Here is a 22,832-nt window from a genome sequence, read left to right as displayed (position 1 = left end):
AGCACTGATCCAAGGTCATATACTCCCGTTTTTACTCCCAATGGTTAAAGTTGTGACTAACAGATGATAAGATGACTCTAGATCTGTCATTAAGGGCAACTTCTACCCAAAGCACTGAAACTACCTAGAACTCTGTCCAATCGTCTCCAATCACTAGCCACTTGTGGCCTAAGTGAAATACGAACAAATACCAACTCCACTATCCTCATAGTTATTTTTAACACACTGATACAGGCTACTGCCATTCAGTTTAACACACTGATACAGACTCCATTCAGTTTAATCCATATCATCAGCAGCCTGGCATTACAGTATATTGGATCGAGTCCAAAGCAATATCCCTTCTCCTCATAAACTTTATCCTCACGGAAACTTTATCCTCTGGTGCTAGCTTAAGGGCATAGCCAGGCACCAATTGGATAGTGGCAGAGTGAAATAACGATTGAATGCGGGTCAATTCAGAGAGATACGGAAGGAGAGCAGCAGACTACACTAATAGAAGTGGCGAAGAGGTGCAGAAGAATCTGATAAAGAGTCATTCAATGGGAATACAGATTGAGGAAGGAAGAAGGGTTGATTGCATCTGGCCTGTAGGTGTGGTTTGATAGAGGGTGGTTGGTTATTATTGGTAGAGTTGATGTTGTTGGTGTGCGTGGTTGCATGTGTGTAGGTGTGTTTGTGAGTGTTCATATTTCTATAAGCTTTTGTCTTATGCTCTGTGTGCAAGTGTGTGTACATGTTTGTCTCTTTTGTATGTTCTGTAAGTGTTTGTATTTCTGTCTCATGCATATGGATGTGTGTGTGTCTGGGGAGTGTGTTAGGCCGATTGAATAATTCATCCACCTTGTGTCAGAAAGGAGCCTGTCCATTATTGATGAGACGCTATGCCATAGGCACACGCACAAGCACACGCGTACGCACACACACACACACACACACACACTCAGGACACTGAGTAAATGAAGACCATAGGGAGGCAACACGCACGCACACACACACATGCGCATGCACACACACACACACACACACACACACAGGACACTGAGTCAATGAAGACCATAGGAAGGCAACACACACACCAATTTTTGAATCACAAGTCATATCATTATTATCCCAGTATTGAGGGGCTTTGGGTCATTCAATTAAATCATACACTGAGAGCCGCTCTTGCGTGTTGAATTTCATCTGTTTTGCATTCACTCTTTTTTTAAGAAGACTTGATAGCGGAGACAGCACAAAGCTTTATGGCATACAGTTCGTACTTACACATGAAACTTAGACTACATTATAATGCATTCATGCAGCCACCCTGCACAGTGAAAGATGTGGTAGACTACCCTAACTTACGATTTCTGATGTGGACTTTTGAGGTATCTTTGTGGCACTCCCTTACAGAGGGAAAAGCAGAGCTATTATGATCTTGCTATTACCTCTCCAACTGTATTACATCAACACAAAGTGCTTAGGGGGTTAGGGGTTGATTTGGAATTGGGAAGTAGGCGTAGTACTCTGTATCACCCTCTCTCTATTCAATTCAATCTGCAATTGTGCTTTATTGGCAATAAATATGTACGAAAATTGCCAAAGCTAATAATGAATGTTTGCTGTATAATAACAATCGACCCCCCTCTCCCTCCCCTCTCTTACCAGTCTTGAGGGATGACTTCAGGCAGACACCCAGTGACGTAGTCGTGGCGGCAGGGGAGCCGGCGGTCATGGAGTGCATCCCCCCGCGGGGCCACCCGGAGCCCACCATCTCCTGGAAGAGGAACAACATGAAGGTCAACGACCACGACGAGAGGATCACCGTGAGTCCTATCAATCTGTATATAGACCTCTGTTTCATCCTTCTATACTTTCATTGTTGTGGCTATCCAAAAAAGAGGCCTGTACAGTGCATTCGGAAAGTATTCAGACCCCGTGACTTTTTCCACATTGTCACGTTACAGCTTTAATCTAAAATGAATGAAATAGTTTTTTTCCCCCTCATCAATCTACACACAATACCCCGTAATGACAAAGCAAAAACAGATTTTTAGAGATTTTAGCAAATTTAAACATAAGTATTCAGACCCTTTAGTCAGTACTTTGTTGAAGGACCTTTGGCAGTGATTACAGCCTCTAGTCTTTTTGGGTTTGACACTCAAGTTTGGCAAACCTGTATTTGGGGAGTTTCTCCCATTCTTCTCTAGAGATCCTCTCAAGCTCTGTCAGGTTGGATGGGGAACGTCGCTGCACAGCTATTTTCAGGTCTTTCCAGAGATGTTCGATCGGGTTTAAGTCCAGGCTCTGGCTGGGCCACTCAAGGACATTAGAGACTTGTCCCTGAAGCCACTCCTGTGTTGTCTTGGCTGTGTGCTTAGGGTTGTTGTCCTGTTGGAAGGTGAACCTTTGCCCCAGTGTGAGGTCCTGAGTGCTCTGGAGCAGGTTTTCATCAGGGATCTTTCTATACTTTGCTTCGTTCAAATTTCTCATGATCCTAACTAGTCTCTCAGTCCGTGCCACTGAAAAACATCCCCACAACATGATGCTGCCACCACCATGCTTCACCGTAGGGATGGTGCCAGGTTTCCTCCAGACGTGACGTTTGGCATTCAGGCCAGAGAGTTCAATCATCAGTCCAGATAATCTTGTTTCTCATGGTCTGAGAGTCTTGAGCTGCCTTTTGGCAAACTCCAAGCGAGCTGTCATGTGCTTTTTACTGAGGAGTGGCTTCTGTCTGGCCACTCTACCATAAAGGCCCAATTGGTGAAGTGCTGCAGAGATGGTTGTCCTTCTGGAAGATTCTCCCATCTCCACAGAGGAACTCTGGAGCTCTTTCAGAGTGACCATCGGGTTCTTGGTCACCTCTCTGACCATGGCCCTTCTCCCCCAGTTGCTCTGTTTGGCCGGGCGGCCAGCTCTAGGAAGAGTCTTGGTGGTTCCAAACTTCTTCCGTATAAGAATGAGGCCACTGTGTTCTTGGGGACCTTCATTGCTGTAGACATGTTTTGATACCCTTCCCCAAATCTGTGCCTCAACACAATCCTGTCTTGGAGCTCTATGGACAATTCCTTCGACCTCATGGCTTAGTTTTTGCTCTGACATGCACTGTCAACTGTGGGACCTTATATAGACAGCTGTGTGCCTTTCCAAATCATTTTCTACAGGTGGACTCCAATCAAGTTGTAGAAACATCTCAAGGATGATCAATGACAACAGGATGCACCTGAGCTCAATTTTGAGTCTCATAGCAAAGGGTCTGAATACTTATGTAAATAAGGTATTTCTGTTTGTATTTTTAATACATTTGCAAAAAAATCATATGACCTGTTTTCGCTTTGTCATTATGAGGTATTGTGTGTAGATAGATGAGGACATTTTTAAATCAATTTTAGAATAATGCTGTAACAACATTTGGAAAAAGTCAAGGGGTCTGAAAACTTTCCCTATGCACTGTATGTCTGTCTATCTATTATATCTATAATATAGTGCCTTCAGAAAGTATTCACAACCTTTGAGTTTTTCTTAATTTTGTTGTGTTTAAATTTAATWAAAAAATGATAAAATAATAAGTTACATGGTGTGTAATAATGGTGTTTAACACAATTTTTGAATGACTACCTCATCTCTGTTCTCCACACATACAGTTATCTGTCAGGTCCCTCAGTCGAGCAGTGATTTTAAAACCACTAAGAACAGGGAGGTTTTCCAATGCCTTGCAAAGAAGTGCACCTGTTGGTAGATGGGTGAAAATAAAATAAAAAGCAGGCATTGAATAGCCGTTTGAGCAGGGTGAAGTTAATTATTACACATTGGATGGTGTATCAACACACCCAGTCACGACAAATATACAGTCATCTTTCCTAACTCAGTTGCTGGAGAGGCAAGAAACTGCTCTGGGAGGCCAATGGTGACTTTAAAACACGTACAGAGTTTAAAGGCTGTGATAGGAGAAATCTGAGGATGGATCAACAACATTGTAGTTACTCCAGAATACTAACCTAATTGACAAAATGAAAAGAACGAAGCCTGTACAGAATAAAAATATTCCAAAACATGCACCCTGTTTGCAGAAAGGCACAAAAGTAATACTGCAAAAAAATGCGGCAAAGCAATTCGCTTTTTGTCCTGAATACAAAGTGTTATGTTTGGGGCAAATCCAATACAACACATTACTGAGTATCACTCTCCATGTTTTCAAGCATAGTGGCGGCTGCATCATGTTATGGATATGCTTGTAATCATTAAGGACTGGGGAGTTTTTCAGGATAAAAAATAATTGAAATGAAGGTAAACACAGGCAAACTCCTAGAGGAAGCGTGAGTCCTATCCACCACACCATTTTTGATTTCGAAWTTTTTTCCCATCTCTTTATATGTTGTGAACTTTTAACACTGTACTTTATGATTTTCTTTCTTCTCACATGTTGAAAGTCTTTTCGTTGGATAGAGCTTCCTTTAATTAAACAACTTGCATTTTTGTGTATTCATATACTTCTTAAATACAGAACCGACAAACTAAATATTATTATTTTTGATCAGTTTTGAATTCAGGCTGAAACACAACAATATATGGAATAATTCAAAGGGTATGAATACTTTCTGAAGGCACTGTATAACTACAGTTGAAGTCTGAAGTTTACATACACCTTAGCCAAATACATTTAAACATTCACAATTCCTGACATTTAATCCTAGTAAAAATTCCCTGTCTTAGGTCAGTTAGGATCACCACTTTATTTTAAGAATGTGAAATGTCAGAATAATAGTAGAGAGAATTATTTATTTCAGCTTTTATTTCTTTCATCACATTTCCAGTGGGTCAGAAGTTTACATACACTCAATTAGTATTTGGTAGCATTGCCTTTAAATTGTTTGTCTTGGTGGCCTTGGGCCATTTTGCCACAACTTTGGAAGTATGCTTGTGGTCATTGTCCGTTAGGAAGACCCATTTGCGACTAAGATTTAACTTCCTGACTGATGTCTTGAGATGTTGCTTCAATATATCCACATGATTTTCCTCCCTCATGATGCCATCTATTTTGTGAAGTGCACCAGTCCTTCCTGCAGCAAAGCACCCCCACAACATGATGCTGCCACCCCCGTGCATCACGGTTGCGAAGGTGTTCTTCGGCTTGCAAGCCTCCCACTTTTTCTTCCAAACATAACGATGGTCATTATGGCCAAGCAGTTCTATTTTTGTTTCATCAGACCAGAGGATATTTCTCAAAAAAGTACGATCTTTGTCCCTATGTGCGGTTGCAAACCATAGTCTGGCTTTTTTATGGCGGTTTTGGAGCAGTGGCTTCTTCCTTGCTTAGCGGCCTTTCAGGTTATGTCGATATAGGACTCGTTTTACTGTGGATATAGATACTTTTGTACCTGTTTCCTCCAGCATCTTCACAAGGTCCTTTGATGTTGTTCTGGGATTGATTTGCACTTTTCACACCAAAGTACATTCATCTCTAGGAGACAGAACTTATCTCCTTCCTGAGCGGTATGACGGCTGCGTGGTCCCATGGTTTTTATACTTGCGTACTATTGTTTGTACAGATGAACGTGGTACCTTCCGGTGTTTGGAAATTGCTCCCAAGGATGAACCAGACCTGTAGAGGTCTACAATTTTATTTTCAGATTTTTTTATTTTCCCATGATGTCAAGGAAAGAGGCACTGAGTTTGAATGTAGGCCTTGAAATACATCCACGGGTATACCTCCAATTTACTCAAATTATGTCAATTAGCCTATCAGAAGCTTCTAAAGCCATGACATAATTTTATGGAATTTTCCAAGCTGTTTAAAGGCACAGTCAACTTAGTGTTTGTAAACTTCTGACCCACTGGAATTGTGATACAGTGAATTATAAGTGAAAGAATCTGTCCGTAAACAATTGTTGGGAAAATTACTTGTGTCATGCACAAAGTAGATGTCCTAACCAACTTGACAAAACTATAGTTTGTTAACAAGAAATGTGTGGAGTGGTTGAAAAACAAGTTTTAATGACTCCAACCTAAGTGTATATAAAACCTCCGACTTCAACTGTATATACAAGTAGAACCTAGAATACCTATATCTATGCCTCAGTTTCATCTTTCTATCATTTAAGTGTTTTATCCATAGACCTTAAGGTTGTATCCCTTTGTTTGTCAGCTGGTCAATACTGTATGACATTTATATGCTCAATGCTATAAATGGACAAGCATGTGTATGGAATTGCATTGATTTTTGATTATCGGCAATGACGGAAATGAATAGATTATACAGCACATTTAGATGAATCTATTTGAAGGTGTAATGACAAAAGCAGACCCACCACCACCTCTGCTCTCCCTGAGGCCATAAGCACTCAGATACACTATATAATACACTACACACAGTCACTTATCTAAAGAGAACCCAGCTAGCACATAACGTTCTAAGAGCCACATGTTTCGTAGAGCTTGGTGTGAGCATGGTTGTCCTATGGTTAATTTGCATACAATCGTCCCACAACTTTCTGAGAGTGGTGCACAATAGTTGCTTGGCTTTGGAAAATTCTCTGCACATTTAAGGAACTTCACAAAATAAAAACAATTATATTATTGGTATTTCATTAGGAACTTTCCTAAACATTTTTTTATTTAACTAGGCAAGTCAGTTAAAAGAACAAATTCTTATTTACAATGATGGCCTAGAAACAGTGGGTAACTTCCTTGTACAGGAGCAGAATGAAAGATTTTTACCTTGGGGATTTGATCTTGCAACCTTTCGGTTACTGACCCAACACTCTAACCACTAGGCTACCTGCCACCCCACGTTTACATTTAATTTAATAAATAGTTCAGAGAACGTTAAGAAACAATGTTCTTCTGTGGGTATTTCTGTACTTAAGCACGTTTCCTACAGGTTTCCTCATAGTTCTATTTTAAGTTATGTTCTCAAATTGTTCCGAGAACGTTAAGAAAACTTCCCATAAAAACCACAAGAAAACTTTGGTAACGTTCAGAGACCGTTCTAAGAATGTTATTTACAAACATATACATTCTGTTCTCAGCATCAACAAAACTCTCTATCCTCTTGTTAAGTGTGTTCAGGTGTGTTGGCCGCACCCACTAATTGGCTACAACTGATCTTAAAGAGTGCTTGTTTCCTTTGAAATGGGGTCTGTTTGAATAGACTAWAATGAACAGCTTTGTATGCGTAAAAATTTAAACATAGCATGCTAGCTCCATACTGGTGGTGAAGTGGACTAATTCCATGGATATAGAACAGGAGATTATAGGTTTGAATCTCTCTGATGCCTTGTCACAATAAAAAATAAATGTATTTCCATGATTAAGGCCTAATGAAATTAATATCCACGTGTTCTATTTGCGCTCGGAGTTCAAAAAAGTTAAGCCAACATTTTCTAAAAAGTTTTATTGAAACATAGTTTATTTTCTCAGAGTGTTAATAAGACCTCACATAAAAACTTACAAGAAACTAGAGTAAAACATTCTCAGAACCCCCATGCAACCTAAAAATAAACGTTCCCAGAACAGGCAAAATGTTCACTTCTGTTCTCAGAACGTTTAAAAAACGTTCTGTTTTACTGGTCAGGAAACGTATGGCTTCGTTCCCACAACCAATCTGAAACAAAAAACATACGTTCCCTCAACTTCCAAGGAACCAAATGTGCTAACTGGGAAGGCTCTTGTTTAATGTATTCTACATTTGTTGGGAGAGAGAAATAGAGAGAGTGGGGTGGGGTGAGGTGAGGTTGGAGAAAGAGAGAGACAGACAGAAACAGAAAGAGAGTAGGCTGGTATATAGGGGGGGGGAGTGAGATAGAAATTGAGAGAGGCAATGTGATGCTAGGGCTGTGGAGAGAGATTGAGCGAGAGAGAATAAAAGAGAGATGGAGCGAGAAAGAGAGAGAGAGAAAGAGAAGGAGACAACCATAATCAGACACAGATAACCAAATGCCTAAAATAACCAAATGCCTAAAATGTTGTTTACTCAATATATAACATGACAGAGTGAATGGGCTTGGGGACATGACAAGAACATCATCACTCTTCCCTCTGTGGTGGCTTTTAAGGGAACACTGTGGCTTACTTCTTGACCAGGTTCTTGACCTGGTTGCTGCTGAGGGGAGGACGGCTCAAAATAATGGCTGCAACGGCATTAAACCATGTGTAAAGTGGTTGTTCCACTGGATATCATAAGGTGAATGCACCAATTTGTAAGTCGCTCTGGATAAGAGCGTCTGCTAAATGACTTAAATGTAAATGTAATGTAATGTTTGATGTATTTGATACCATTACACCTATTCCGCTCCAGCCTTTACCACGAGCCTGTCCTCCCCATTAAGGTCCCACCAACCTCCTGTGTTTTTGACTAACATGTTTGTTTATCCCCTCTCTCCCTCCTTTCCAATTCCTTTCCCCTTAATTATAGATCCGAGGAGGAAAGCTGATGATTTCAAACACGAGGAAGAGCGATGCGGGCATGTTTGTGTGTGTGGGCACCAATATGGTGGGAGAAAGGGACAGCGACCCAGCAGAACTAGTGGTGTTTGGTGAGTGGAGTTTCAACATGTCTTTTAACGTATTAAGTTTTCGCTCTCCTCCTCAACACATTCAAATGCTCAGTGTTTCCTCTTCTCCCTCTCTTTCTCACGTTTTATCTTCTGCTGTGAATTCATCATCTTTTCCCTACTTCTTCCACTCTCCTATCTTGCCCTCCTCTTTTCTCTCCCCAACTTTCTCTCCTTGTTTAGCTTTTTCTCTCTCTTTCTTTCTTAACTTAGCTTGTTCTCTCTCTGACCATATCTCTGTCTCTGTCCTTCTGTCAGAGCGGCCCATGTTTGTTAAGCGTCCAGTGAACCAGGTGGTGCTGGCAGATGACATGGTGGACTTCCTGTGTGAGGCCCATGGAGACCCCGCCCCCACCATCCGCTGGAGGAGAGAGGAGGGAGAGCTGCCCCGTGGCAGGTGAGGACACACACAAAGATAGATACACACATACACAGCATCACATTAGCATTGGGTCACCAGAAATCAATGAGGGTGAATGGATCCCAGTTAGCATACAGTACCATCCTATCAGCTCTGCTCTGCTGCTGCTGTTGTTGTTGCAGGTCAGAGATCCGCAGTGACCACAGCTTGCGTCTGACTCAGGTCCGGGCCGAGGACGAGGGCACCTACACCTGTGTGTCTGAGAACAGCGTGGGAAAGGCAGAAGCATCGGGCAGCCTGCAGGTCCACGGTAAGACCGGGCACAACACATGGGGATGCACACACATGACATGCAAAACACACTCACTGGTACAGAGTGACACACACACACACACACACACACACACACACACACACACACACACACACACACACACACACACACACACACACACACACACACACACACACACCCACACACACATAAGTGGAGACACAGGCACATACACCAATAGAGCTTATGGCATGGAGTTGTGTGGAGATTATTGGCTGTTGGGAGATGATATGTTTGGAGAGTGCAGCTGCATTATTAACTGGTGTGTGTGTGTGTGCTGTCGTGTGTGTGGGTGTGTGCGTTGCGTGCGCGTGGCGTGGTGCGTTGTTTCGTCTACAACACACTCAGAGTAGAGGAGACAGCCAGAGGGGTTTCTGTTTGAGCACATCTCTTTCAGTCTGAGCCCTCTCATTTCCAATCTCCACCTCTCCCTTTACACATTCATCCCTTAAGTTTTGACCTATAGCCGACATATCATAATACCTATTCATACCAAGGATTGGGGTCAATACCATTTCAGTTCAATCAATTCAGACGATGAATAGAAAGAGTTGGAAAATGTACATGAAACGTGGCATTGATTTTCTATAAGGAAGTTTCAATTTCACTTCCTGACTTGACTAGTAAAACATCATCTAACCATGATACACTAATTCTGGGTTTATTGGACTGCACTGCTCATTCAATCATCCTCAAGTCTCAACTCAACTCGACCCATCTCATTTTCATTCATCTCTCTTTTTTTCTCTCCGGTCCATTTTTTTCCATCTCTCCGTCCCAGTGGGTCCATTTAGTAAGTACACCATTTCATCTCATCTCTCTGCATGTAGCGTGTGTCGAGTGAAGGACAAGGATTGATCTGATTGCTTGCGATTGGGTCTCGTCCATGCGGTTGCCATATTTGGCATAGTAGAAACCCCCCATTTGCTTTTATCTGATTGGCGTCTTGATGAAGGGGGGAAAAGTCAATATGCATTAAATGCCCCTGGCCACCCTGTAAAATCATACTCTGCAATACCATATATGGACATGGCTCAACAGCAGCAATCCAATCCGTTTTGAGTTCATCTATAAAATGGTCTGTACTATAGATGTATATATTTACAGCAACAACCCTTAACATTGGAATGCCAAAAAAGGTTAATTGGATCAAATTGGCTTGTGATATTGACACATGGAGAGCTAGTCTTTTCTGTACACCTACAGCGACTGATACCATGCACGTGTGTGTACGTGTGGGGGGTTGGTGTGTGTGTGTGAGTGTGTGCGTGCACGCACTAAGGCTCAATGCTTCAAATAGGCTAGTGATAGGACCACAGTCATGTCCTTGACTTGTCAATGACGATTACAGCAGAGATCAATGAGACAGGGTTGAACTCTAAGATTTATACCCACATTGGCAAATGACCTAAGGAAGCTATATGAGGGAGGGAGAAGGGGAGAAGGCGATCAATACTAGCCCAGAAGTAAAGGTGACAGGCAGGCTGAGGTAGCTACTGCGATTTGGAGGTCTACCAAACCCTTCTATGCACTCGAGGTAGAAGTTGCCCATAATCACAGATCTGGGATCAGATTACGCTAACCCCAATCGTAGCATTAACCATTATTGTTAGAAAAAAAATCTGACCGTGTCAATGGTTACGGACAATTTACTGCCTTCTTTGCTACTTGGTAGATCAAATGGGGTTTCCTCCTGTCTGAGGTTTGGCTAGCATCTATGCTATAGCGTAACCCAACTTGGTTGCAGATGTGTCATATTTAAAAGGCCCCTTTTTTAAAAGGTTTAATAGGAGAATGTAAATATTTTGCGACCTGTTTCCATTTTAGTATCCCTCCCACACTAGACGTACCACTTAGCCCACAGCACCATGTGCGACTAATTTTGGACACAGTCCGAAGATGCTAACATCAATTAAGCGCCAAGCCATCAGCTACTCGCATATTATTGTGAATGAAAATAAGAGCCATTTTTTTTGTGATAGCAGTCAAGTGTAGGTTAACAAAAAGTTATTTTTGGAGTAACCCAGAAGCTTTTCTGTCTCATAAAACCAAAAAAGCAAGCCATAGCTATGAAATTGAACGTTGTTCTGCCATGAAACTGAAGATATTGCACTATATTTCTTCAGAGAGTGTACATGTCAAAATGAAAGAAAATGAAGTGGAAATGGCAGATTAAGAAGGAACAGTATACAGGCCACGAGGCACATGCACAGGTAAAGGTCTAAGGGTGCCTGAGCCCCTGCCCTTTTGTCCTCCTATGAGTAAAGTGCCCTTTCAGATTGGTTAATTATTAACAATTTATTTCACTTTTAGTCGATTTTCTCTCGTTATTTAAATTAATTTCCCATCAAACTAGATAATTTCACCTTTTTTTTGTGTGGAAAATTCCCTCTCACCCGCTCCTCTGCCCCCACGCGAGTGTGCACTGCAGGTATAAGATACCTGCACGCAACGAAAGTGTAGTAGTGGCTCCCTTTTCAGTTGCATGTGTCATATCACAGTCAGGAACAGAGAAGGCTTTAATTAGACTGTTTGTTAGTATGCCTAAGAGGAAAATGTCAGCAGCAGAACAAACTCCAATCACAGGTAAAGACTAGTTAGATTGTTTCAACAGCATAGCTAACTAGCTAGCTAGCTAACTAGCTGGTTTACATAATCTACATTCGCTATGATCAGCTGACAGCCCACCCCTCTTCGGCCTCTCTTTGTAGCCTGACGACTCACACTAAATTCTTTCACTGCTCTGTCGTTCGTTACATACTTTAGACTGACATCATTGAAGTCTTTTGTGGTGATGAGCGGCACGAGGGGCTTTGTACAAAACAAAGTAATCAGCGATTGAATCGTCTCGAACCAATCAGAGTATCAAAGCTAATGCCATATTTTCAAACCGCTGCTTTACCCAAGTGTGTTCTGACTCAGGCCCAACCCATCGGTTTCGGGACCAATCAAATGCCCCCGAATGTGTTCGCATTTGGTGTAGGGTCAGGGAGGTACTCATATCCAGACTCATTGTGGTGAAGAAACTAAAGTCCATGTGCATAGCGTAGCATTTGGCCGGGGCAAGGCGTCTGGGTAGCCAAGCAACTCTCTTTGATCAGTAGGCTATAAAATTGTGTACAGTGGGATGAGTGGGATTTTGCAGAAAATAAAGCTATATGCTTAAAAATCTATTTAAATTTAGCTACAGGAGCATTAGATAATTAGCTATGAATGTACGAAATGTAAGTAAATATATATATATATATATTTATATATATATTTATTTAGTTTTTGGGCACAGGCCACCGAGGGAGGAAAGACTCCACTTATAATTTGTACAATGGCTTGTTGAAGAACAGTATAAAAAGAAAACTTCCCATCAGACAATAGAAATTTAGCACAAAATGAGAAGTGGAGGGGATAAGAGAAGAAACGGGTGGGTCCCTTAATGGGGGCTCGTCCGGGATAGCAATCTCAAAGGATCTTTTTTATCATGCCCGCAGCGGCAATAAAATCATAACATAATCTCAGCGTGTAATTTCCTAAACTGCCCTGCATATTAGCATGTATAAAGGACAGGGACAATAGAGGGGGAAGTAAGAAGGTGTAAGACTAATTTAGATACAACAGATTAAAGACTGGGAAGGCACTGGGGCGATGTTTGAAAGCCTGTTCAATAGACAGTCTTGTGTGGGGCGGAAAACAACCCAATTATTGAGCAAGTGGGTCAGAGAGGAGAGAGTGGGTGAGAGATAGAGAGAGGACAGGGTGTGTGTATGTATGTGTGTGTGTGCGTGAGAGAGAGAGTGAGAGAAATAAAGAAACAAAGTGAAAAATAGAGAGAAAGAGAGAGAGAGAAAATAGACTAAAACACTACCTGTACTGAATTTATGAAGAAAAAACCCCAACTACATTAAGATATCCAGTTTATCAGCAACATATCAGCATGCAATATCAGTACACACAAATTCACTTTAATCTTCCTAATTTACTATGGATTAGATCTACATGAAGACAAGGATTTTAGCACCAAAAAGCTCTTTCAATTGTTTTCTTCAGGGAAAGAACTTGAAGGCCCAGAACATTGTACTCGTTCATTCTGTTCTACAGGGGGTAACTTTAACTTTAGCAGGTCTTTTGCAAGTCCTCTCAAGCTTAAAACATTGTCTTTTTGATGCAGTATTAATAGCGTTTGGGTGCATTTTTAATTGCGAGCGGGTCTACTCGAGCGTATGTAGGTGGCTGTTGTCTGTCGACATCATCGTGTGACTGTGACAGCTGCCTGTCACTCTCTGCCCCTGAGGAGGCTCTCTCCGAGGACACGGCTGTGCTTTGTTGCTTACCGTGTTTTGTGTGTTGTGTTTGGTGCGGGGTTGGGTAGGTGGAGGACGCGGTGCTGGTGGTAGAGAAGGTGGAGGAGATTTGTGGTGTGTGTGTGTGTTGTGTGGGTGGTGTTTGGTGTTGTGTGGAGTTGTGTGTGTGGGGAAATGTCTTCTTGCAAGCTCTAAACCAACAATGCAGTAATCCAAACAATGTATACTAAATAACATAGTAGAACAAAATACATGAGAATAAAAAATAGAAGAACACAAAAAGAAGTAAGCAATAATATACAGGTCAGGTCATTCCATACCATACAATACAGGACACTGGAGTAATAGAGAATGTTATGTAGTAATAGCATCAGGATATTATATAAACAGAGTACAGCATGTGTTGGTGTTGGTGGTGTTGTGTGTGGTGGTTTGTGTGTGGAGTTGTGTGTGTGTTGTGTGTGTTGTGTGTGTGTGTGTGGGTGGTGTGTGTTGTGGTGGTTGTGTGTCCGATCAGTATAGATTACTGTATGATGAGGTGTTGAGCACATGAATGGGTGTAGATGATGTTTTGATATGATCAAGTTACGGTGTTAGCCTGTGAGTGCATAGAGACTCAAAGAAAAGTGTATATACATGTATATACATACCAGTCAAAGTTACACACTACTCATTCAAGGCTTTATTCACTATTTTTACATTGAGAATAATAGTGAAAACATCAAAACTATAATAACACATATGGAATCATGTAGTAACCAAAAAGTGTCAAACAAATCAAAATACATTTATATTTAAGACATCAAAACTATAAATAACACATATGAATCATGTATAACCAAAAGTGTCAAACAAATCAAAATACATTTTATATTTAATTCTAGCCACTTTGCCTTGATGACAGCTTCGACACTCTTGGAATTCTCTCAACCAGCTTCATAAGGAAGGCTTTCCAACAGTCTTGAAGGATTTCCACATATCGAGCACTTGTGGCTTGCTTTCTTCACTCTGCGGTCCAAACTCATCCCAAACCATCTCAATTGGGTTGAGGTCGGGTGATTGTGGAGGCCAGGTCATCTGATGCAGCACTCCATCACTCTCCTTCTTAGTCAAAAAGCCCTTACACAGCCTGGAGGTGTGTTGTGTCATTGTCCTGTTGAAAAACAAATGATAGTCCCTCTAAGCACAAACCAGATGTGATGTCGTATCACTGCAGAATGCTATGCTGTGGTAGACATGCTGGTTATGTGTGCCTTGAATTCTAAATAAATCACAGACAATGTCACCAGCAAAGCACCATCACACCTCCTCCTCTGTGCTTCATGGTGGGAGCCACACATGCGGAGATCATCCGTTCACCTACTCTGAATCTCACAATGACACGGCAGTTGGAATCAATAATCTGAAATTTGGACTCATCAGACCAAAGGACAGATTTCCACCGGATTGACCACCAAGCAAGGGGAGGCGGGTAGTTTAGTGGTTAGAGCGTTGAGCCAGTAACCGAAAGGTTGCTAGATCGTGGTCCCTGAGCTGACAAGTAAAACATCTGTCGCTCTGCCCCTGAACAAGGCAGTTAACCCACTGTTCCTAGGCCGTCATTGTAAATAAGAATTTGTTCTTAACGGACTTGCCTAGTTAAATTTAAAAAAGCAACTTGGGCTCCTGAGTGGAGCAGTGATCTAAGGCACTGCATCTTAGTACTAGAGGTGTCAATCCTGGGCTGTATCACAACTGGCTGTGATTGGGAGTCCCATTGGGCGGTGCACAATTGGGCCAGCGTCGTCTGGGTTAGGGGAGGGTTTGGCCGGGGTAGGCAGTCATTATAAAAGAATAATTAGTTCTTAACTGACTTGCCTAGTTAAATACATTTTTATAAATAAACGCTGTCTCCTCTGAACAGTTGATGTTGAGATGTGTCTGTTACATGAACTCTGAAGCATTTATTTGGGCTACAATCTGAGGTGCAGTTAACTCTAATGAACTTATCCTCTGCAGCAGAGGTAACTCTGGGTCTTCCTTTCCTGTGGCAGTCCTCATGAGAGCCAGTTTCATCATAGCTCATTGATGGTTTTTGCGACTGCACTTGAAGAAACTTTCAAAGTTCTTGACATTTTCCGGATTGACAGACCTTCATGTCTTAAAGTAATGATGGGCTGTTGTTTCTCTTTGCTTATTTGAGCTGTTCTTGCCATAATATGGAATGGTCTTTTACCAAATAGGGCTATCTTTTGAATACCCCCACCTTTTTTATTTCATCTTGATTTAACCAGGTAGGTCAGTTGAGAACAAGTTCTCATTTACAACTGCGACCTGGCCAAGATAAAGCAAAGCAGTGCGACAAAAGCAACACAGAGTTACACAAACAAACGTACAGTCAATAACACAATATAACAATCTATGTACAGTGTGTGCAAATGTAGWAGGGTAGGGAGGTAAGGCAATAAATAGGCCATAAATGCGAGAATATTTACAATTTAGCATTAACACTGGAGTGATAGATGTGCAGATGATGATGTGCAAGTAGAGATTCTGGGGTGCAAAAGAGAAGAGGATAAGTAACAATATGWGGATGAGGTAGTTGGGTGTGCTATTTACAGATTGGCTGTGTACAGGTACAGTGATCGGTAAGCTGCTCTGACAGCTGATGCTTAAAGTTAGAGAGGGAGATGTAAGACTCCAGCTTCAGTGATTTTTGCAGTTTGTTCCAGTCATTGGCAGCAGAGAACTGGAAGGAAAGCCGGCCAAAGCAAGTGTTGGCTTTGGGGATGACCAGTGAAATATACCTGCTGGAGCGCGTGCTATGGGTGGGTGTTGCTATGGTGACCAGTGAGCTGAGATAAGGCAGGGCTTTACCTAGCAAAGACTATTAGATGACTTGGAGCCAGTGGGTTTGGCGACAAATATGAAGCGAGGGCCAGCCAACGAGAGCATACTATCAGGGCACAAGGCGAGACCCAGATGCAGACACAGGAGGCAGATGGTTGGAGTCTTAGATGTRTATTGATCCAAAAAGGCGTAGGCAAGAGAATGGTTGTGGACAGGCAAAAGGTCAAAACCAGTTCAGAGTCCAGGAGGTACAGAGTGGAAGGCAGGCTCGAGGTCAAGGCAGGCAGAATGGTCAGGCAGGCGGGTACAGAGTCCAGAAACAGGCAAGGGTCAAAACCGGGAGGACGAGAAAAAGAGAATAGAAAAAGGCAGGAGCAKGGGGAAAAACACGCTGGTTGACTTGGACATACAAGACAAACTGGCACAGAGAGACAGYAAACACAGGGATAAATACACTGGGGAAAACAAGCGACACCTGGAGMMGGTGGAGACAATCACAAGGACAAGTGAAACAGATCAGGGTGTGACACATACGGGTCGCAMTGCTGGGTAGTATATGGGGCTTTGGTGACAAAACGGATGGCACTGTGATAGACTACATCCAGTTTGCTGAGTAGAGTGTTGGAGGCTATTTTGTAAATGACATCGCCGGAGTCAAGGATCGGTAGGATAGTCAGTTTTAGGAGGGTATGTTTGGCAGCATGAGTGAAGGAGGCTTTGTTACGCGAAAATGGAAATCCGATTCTAGATTTAATTTTGGATTGGAGATGCTTAATGTGAGTCTATTGGAAAGCAGACTCGAAGAATACTACTGCATGTCTAGCGACAGGACCACCTAGTGTGTTCTATTTTGTGAGTATTAAATACGCACCCATTTCTACACGTACAGGACCCGTCGCATAAGCTAAGTGATTGCCCTAGTTGGGCGAGCGCAAGGAGGAGTTGCGGGCAGCAATCGGTTGAAGAGCATGCATTAGTTTTACTAGCATTTAAAAGCAGTTGGAGCCACAGAAGAGGTTGTATGGCATTGTAAGCTCGTTTGGGGTTTGTTAGCACAGTGTCCACAAGAAGGTCAATTATACAGAATGGTGTGTCTCGTAGCGGTGGATCAGAGAATCACCAGCAGCAAGAGTGACATCATTGATATATACAGAGAAAGAGTCATCCCAAGAATTGAACCCCTTCCTTGTCACAACACAAACTGATTGGCTCAAACGTATTAAAGTTCAACTGAGATAGAACAATAGGACAAACTGAACTGATTAAAATAATTGTTAATTAAAAGTTAATAAAATGGCAAATCATTTTTCGTATATACGGGTCCACTGCACACCCCGCAGGGTGAGTAACAGAGAGACACTTGTTACATGACAAAGACATTATATAATAAATACTTCATGACAGAGATTATTCCCACTTCCGAGCCGGCCGGCAGAGTAGAGACTGGGCGTGGTTGACTTTACCCAGCCTATCGTGATGTTGGCACATAAGCTATCCTAGCCCCTTTTGCTCTGCTGTTGTCCCCTCGCTTTGCTGTGGTAGATTCACGCTTCTTCACCCAACAGACGGGGTCAGAAGCTCTGTAATATTCTGAGCTATTTCACACACTGTATATATACAATGTCCACTGTTCTCGCTCAAGGCTAACTACAGCTTCCCAGCTTCTTATCTGAGCTAACTGCTTACTTTCCGGCCACACACACAGACATCCAGGCGCCCAGCACCAACAGTTAGCTAATATTCAATCACATTTAATACAGTTGCTAATCACGTTTGTTATAGTATTCAAATTCAATATGATACAGTTGCTAATATTCAATCATGTTTGTTATTGTATTGGGTTATAGTGCATTACCCGAACCTCACATATGTTTTTCGTGTGTATAGTTTATCTGTTATTGTCTATTCAGCAGTCTCCTGATTCGCCCCCTCCTGTGTCTCTCTAGATTATAGCACAGTTGCGGTCACACAGGTACAGCTTCACACTACTGATACATTTTGTTGCATACAACACATATTTCATACAGTACAGCGTTATCTTTAACACACACACATTTCAGGCTGATATTCATGGTTAGGCCTGAACACTGGTAGGTGAAACAAATGGAAAATGCAGGTTCACAGAGGCAGCAATTTCAAACCTTAATACATAAGAAAGCCCTACTAGCTTATAGTAGTTAAGCATGTCAAAAACCTTTATAAAACCCCACAATCCCCCGTGTGACACCAAAAAAGGTTCAACATAAACAATTTTGATTAACATAGACATTTTTTATATTTTATTTTTATAGATTCCCCCGTTTGACACCAAAAAGGTGTCACAATAAACATTTCATCCCTTATTCCACTATACTCAGGTTGGGCTCGTTACCACCCTAGGGAACTTTTAACCTTCTTTAGGGGAACAGTTTTACTTCATGACCTCTGTCTATATCCAACAAAAAAAAAGATCCGCAAATTGGAATACACTTAAGTTGTCATTTCGAACTTCCTCCTTTCTCAGTAATACAAAGATATAAAAGAAAACACATCCTTTATGTGTAATGAGGAAAATAGAAAAACCCGTGCTAGTCTACCTGCTACACCGTACAGGTACTAGGCTGGCTACCTTTCCACCAGGAAATTTAAAGCCTTGACATAAGGTAGGACAAACATTACAGGGGTTAAAAGATTAGCAAGGAAATATTGTGCACCAAAAAGCAATGAATTAAACTAAAAATTAAGCCAAATTTTTTATTATTTATAGCAAAACCATGGACTCACCCTCCAGTTGACCCATCTGTTCTCACATAGTTTGCTTCTAGTACACTCCCCGCTGGCTGTAGCAGGGGCATCCATGCCAGAAGCTTTAGCATGCAATCCTGCAATAGATCGTTGGACACAGTGGTAAAAATTGCAAGAACGCAGGCAGATTAACACAAGAAATACAATGATTAGGGTTCAGAAATTCCAGTAACTCAATGCGCAGATTACTTACCAAAACCACCACCCAGCCAAAGAGGGACAGTCCAACTCTCCTCCACACCTGCAAGACCCTCCATCTCCACCGATAACCTTGCCAACCCACTCAGAGCTTTTTGAAAATGCTCCATCCGGGACTAGTACTTTTAGGGACAAAGTGACAACACTGTTCTCCAATTCATTTTACATAGCACCTCCCTGTTGGCCAGTATCATGTCTAGTGCTAGTCATTACTGTCTAGCAGTTCGAGAGGTCATTCTAATTGTTCAGCATCCCCGTGAAGTGCGAGTGCTGGGGTTAGTTGACAAAATCATTGTTGATTATATAAAGATAATTGATCAGGCATTTTGTTTAGTATCCACCAATACTGGGAGCCAATGGTGGGCATCAGATGCCACAGACCATCATTTCTGTTATAATGCCTGGAAATTCGTGGGGACCCCTATTGGGACCCCAACAGGTTGGTGTGGATGTTATCTGTACCTCCTCGGAACCAACGAGCGTCACGGTTCTGCGTCTCCTGGGTTGGGTCCCGAGGCCTCCTTTGTTCACTGTGCTCTTCAGCTCCCAAGAGTTGGTTAGCTGTAACCTCAATAATAGGTCAATGGTGTTATCAGGACAGTTGGCAAAGCACATGTTGCCTTGCCATTTTCCTTTAAATTGAGGGTTCACCGCCCTGGCAGTCCACACACCCACCATACCATCAGCAACACCTCCAGTTAATAGTGCATTAGTGATACAGGCAAGCAGAGGGGAGCCCCCCACAGTCTACACCCCCACCTGTCCAGTGCCACAGCTGCACATCTCCCCCATACGCCGTGCAACTCCCCACGGGCCCTCTGGGGAGGGACCCCTTGGAACACAAGACCCAGCATGCCGCACAGGGTCGGAATCCGGTACTTACCATAATAGGAAACGTTTCCAATATGCACTCCAACCTTTGCCCACCGCCAGGGCAAATGGGTGGGAGGCAGCCAGAGCAGCCGGCATGCCCACATACGGACACAGCCGCCCCATTTTAAGTCCTTGGCAGTTGCATATCATATAGGCCCAACCACTGTTCTCCCCACCCTCACAAACCAGTTTCCAGTCCCCAATTGGTCACTATCTGAGATTCATCCACATTTTACCTGTACCGGATTGTGAAGCTTAGCGTGAGTGTGTGGGATTGGTCTTGAAGTTGGTGGAGAGGCGGCTGAACCTGGTCCGTTTGGAGACTGGTGGTGGCTCTGGCAGCACTGGTGATGGCAATTTCAGACAGCTCAGACCTACAAGCGCTGTTAAAAGCCCCAACCCTCTCCCAGAGAACACATCATCCAGCCAGAGATCAAGTCACACCTTTCACTTCTATGGAACGTCACAGTGATGAAAGGACGGGGTCAGGGATTTTTCATTAAGATGTGACCCCAGCTTTATATAGCTCAGTTTTCTCCTTAACTCTGTGATCATTCGGCAGTGAATACGTGTGTCTCACCCTCCAAGTTCGATATGCCCCAGGGCCGATGATCACCTTTCTCCGGTTATTCACCTGTAATGGCATAAAGATCTGGAATACAGGTTTGGTTAAACAGAAAGTTTCTCATTCTCGTTTATCTGATTATATATTTAACCCCTTCTATAACCCATTTGTAGCTTGTCACTTTAACACTTTTGTTCTTTCATCCAATAGGCCCACTCCTATTCCTAGACCACAATGTACCCTGCCCCCGTTTGATACCTGGCCCTGGCCAAGGTAACAACCCTAACTATTCTAGTAAGATTAGGTAAAATATTCTGTATGTTCATCGATTTATCATGTAGGACGGCCCCTTCCAAAAACTCCCCCTCTCTCTCTCAAACCTCAAGCGTCTCAGCAGTGCGGGAGGGCTCCTCTTGTCTGCCTTTTCCCTTATCTGTCTTAAAAACTGCTGTTGTTTCCAAAATTTTAACTAAATGTCTCACTGTTTGCTTCCATCACTCATGGTTTTAGAAAACATGTCTATGGTCGGCCAATTTACCCCTTAAATACTATATAAATAGGCCAAAAAACAAATGCAACCTATTCAATCGCTTTCTTTACTAATCACTCATTCTCTCCCCAAGAGTCCACATTATATATATATATTTTTTTTTAACAAATACCATTGGTTATCCTTTAAACTCAGCCCCACTAAATATATGAGAGTGTACCCTTTAAGATATCTTGATCCCCTTATTTATTACCCTGCCATTTACACTCACACACTTTGTAAATAAACGTGTACTGTCCTTAATCCGTGCCCAGCCATAATCAGTTTGGCTTAGCCGTTCGATTGTTCCCAGTATGAAAAGACAGATAGTGTATCCCGGTTTCCTTCCTATATACCCAATCGCTAAATCAACGTTGTGGTTAGAAGAGACGGATCAACAATCTTCTCATCGAAATTATACTGCCAGAAGTACCAGAATAGAGTGTACCTGAACAATGGCTAGAAATCCCAGTTCGATACTAATTGTGACCCACCTAATCGTCTTAGTTACGTCCATACCTGAGTTTTTGCACACCAAAACTATCGTATAAAGTAAATCCAACTTCTCCAACCTTTCTCTACTCCAAAATGATAGAGAACCGTACCATGTTCCTTGCCTAAATTTATATCGTCATGTCAAAGCCCCCCAATCCCTGCGCTTATAGAATAAAGAGGTACTCTACTCCTTAGTCCATTCCTTACAATAGACGAGAAGGATAAAATCTGATTAACATCCCGATGGCACCAACCTTCATCGTCATTCTTTAGATTCTCAGTTTAGGTAACCGGAATTGAGTCAATATTATGGTAGCGTTATGTAGTATCATGTCCCTTATCTTCACATTAAAGCCTACTATGATCTACAGTACATAAAGAGGAGTGCTAAAACGATAAAAGAAGCATACAGAGTGAGTTACTTTTTCGTCTATAATCAAAAACTGTTTGTTTAAGGGATGGCCCAGGCCTATCCTCAGCTAGTTAAACTTGTTCTTAATCTTCGACGAGGATCCCTGCCGTCTAATATTTGGTGAGCGAACTCCTACAATAAAGCGTAAACCCTTACTCCTCCTATCCCAATCGCTTTATGACCAGCGATCGTGACTCATCCCGTGGTTGACTGTCCGTTAATTCCTAGTAGTATTGCGCTCCGATAAGGCTCCGACCCTCCTTTTCACTATTCAATTCTTCTGCATTTAGCAGACTCGACTATTGCGTCCACTTTAGGCTGCGACTGGATTCCCACCATTAAGAGCTTATGTAATTCCTCCATTTTATGTATATAGTCCACGATACCATAGAACCTATACACTAAAAATCCAGTGATACCCCCGTGATCTTATCCTGCTGTACTCCAATTTTATTGAAACTTGAGTGACGCTATTTATCCAGATATTTCCGCCATCAGTCCGGTGTGTTTATTGGCACCATTTTCCTCAATCATCTTCCCATAAGTCTTATATATTAAGTACTATGTAATAAAAACAACCCTAGCTTAATAGACACACACACAATGCAACAGCATTTGTA

The 22,832-nt window shown here is 42.2% G+C and overlaps 1 protein-coding gene across 7 annotated transcripts in view; it reads left to right on the top strand.

The window, feature by feature from the left end:
• LOC111982075 (roundabout homolog 3-like) overlaps positions 1–22,832 on the top strand; it is a 324,508-nt gene that overhangs the window by 241,919 nt on the left and 59,757 nt on the right. For 4 of the 7 annotated variants that reach the window (XM_024013617.2, XM_024013616.2, XM_024013618.2 and 1 more), the window contains exons 3-7: positions 1,651–1,808; positions 8,399–8,519; positions 8,796–8,934; positions 9,081–9,208; positions 10,014–10,025. In XM_024013617.2, coding sequence (XP_023869385.1) covers positions 1,651–1,808; positions 8,399–8,519; positions 8,796–8,934; positions 9,081–9,208; positions 10,014–10,025 — 558 coding nt within the window. The remainder of the gene's footprint in view (positions 1–1,650; positions 1,809–8,398; positions 8,520–8,795; positions 8,935–9,080; positions 9,209–10,013; positions 10,026–22,832) is intronic. The other 3 variants (XM_070449356.1, XM_024013621.2, XM_024013619.2) reach the window with 1 other exon arrangement.

The sequence above is a fragment of the Salvelinus sp. IW2-2015 genome, linkage group LG20 (genome assembly GCF_002910315.2).
Source record: "Salvelinus sp. IW2-2015 linkage group LG20, ASM291031v2, whole genome shotgun sequence".
Taxonomy (NCBI): domain Eukaryota; kingdom Metazoa; phylum Chordata; class Actinopteri; order Salmoniformes; family Salmonidae; genus Salvelinus; species Salvelinus sp. IW2-2015.
Note: the sequence above shows the minus strand (reverse complement) of the source record. Positions and strands in the feature narration are given on the sequence as shown.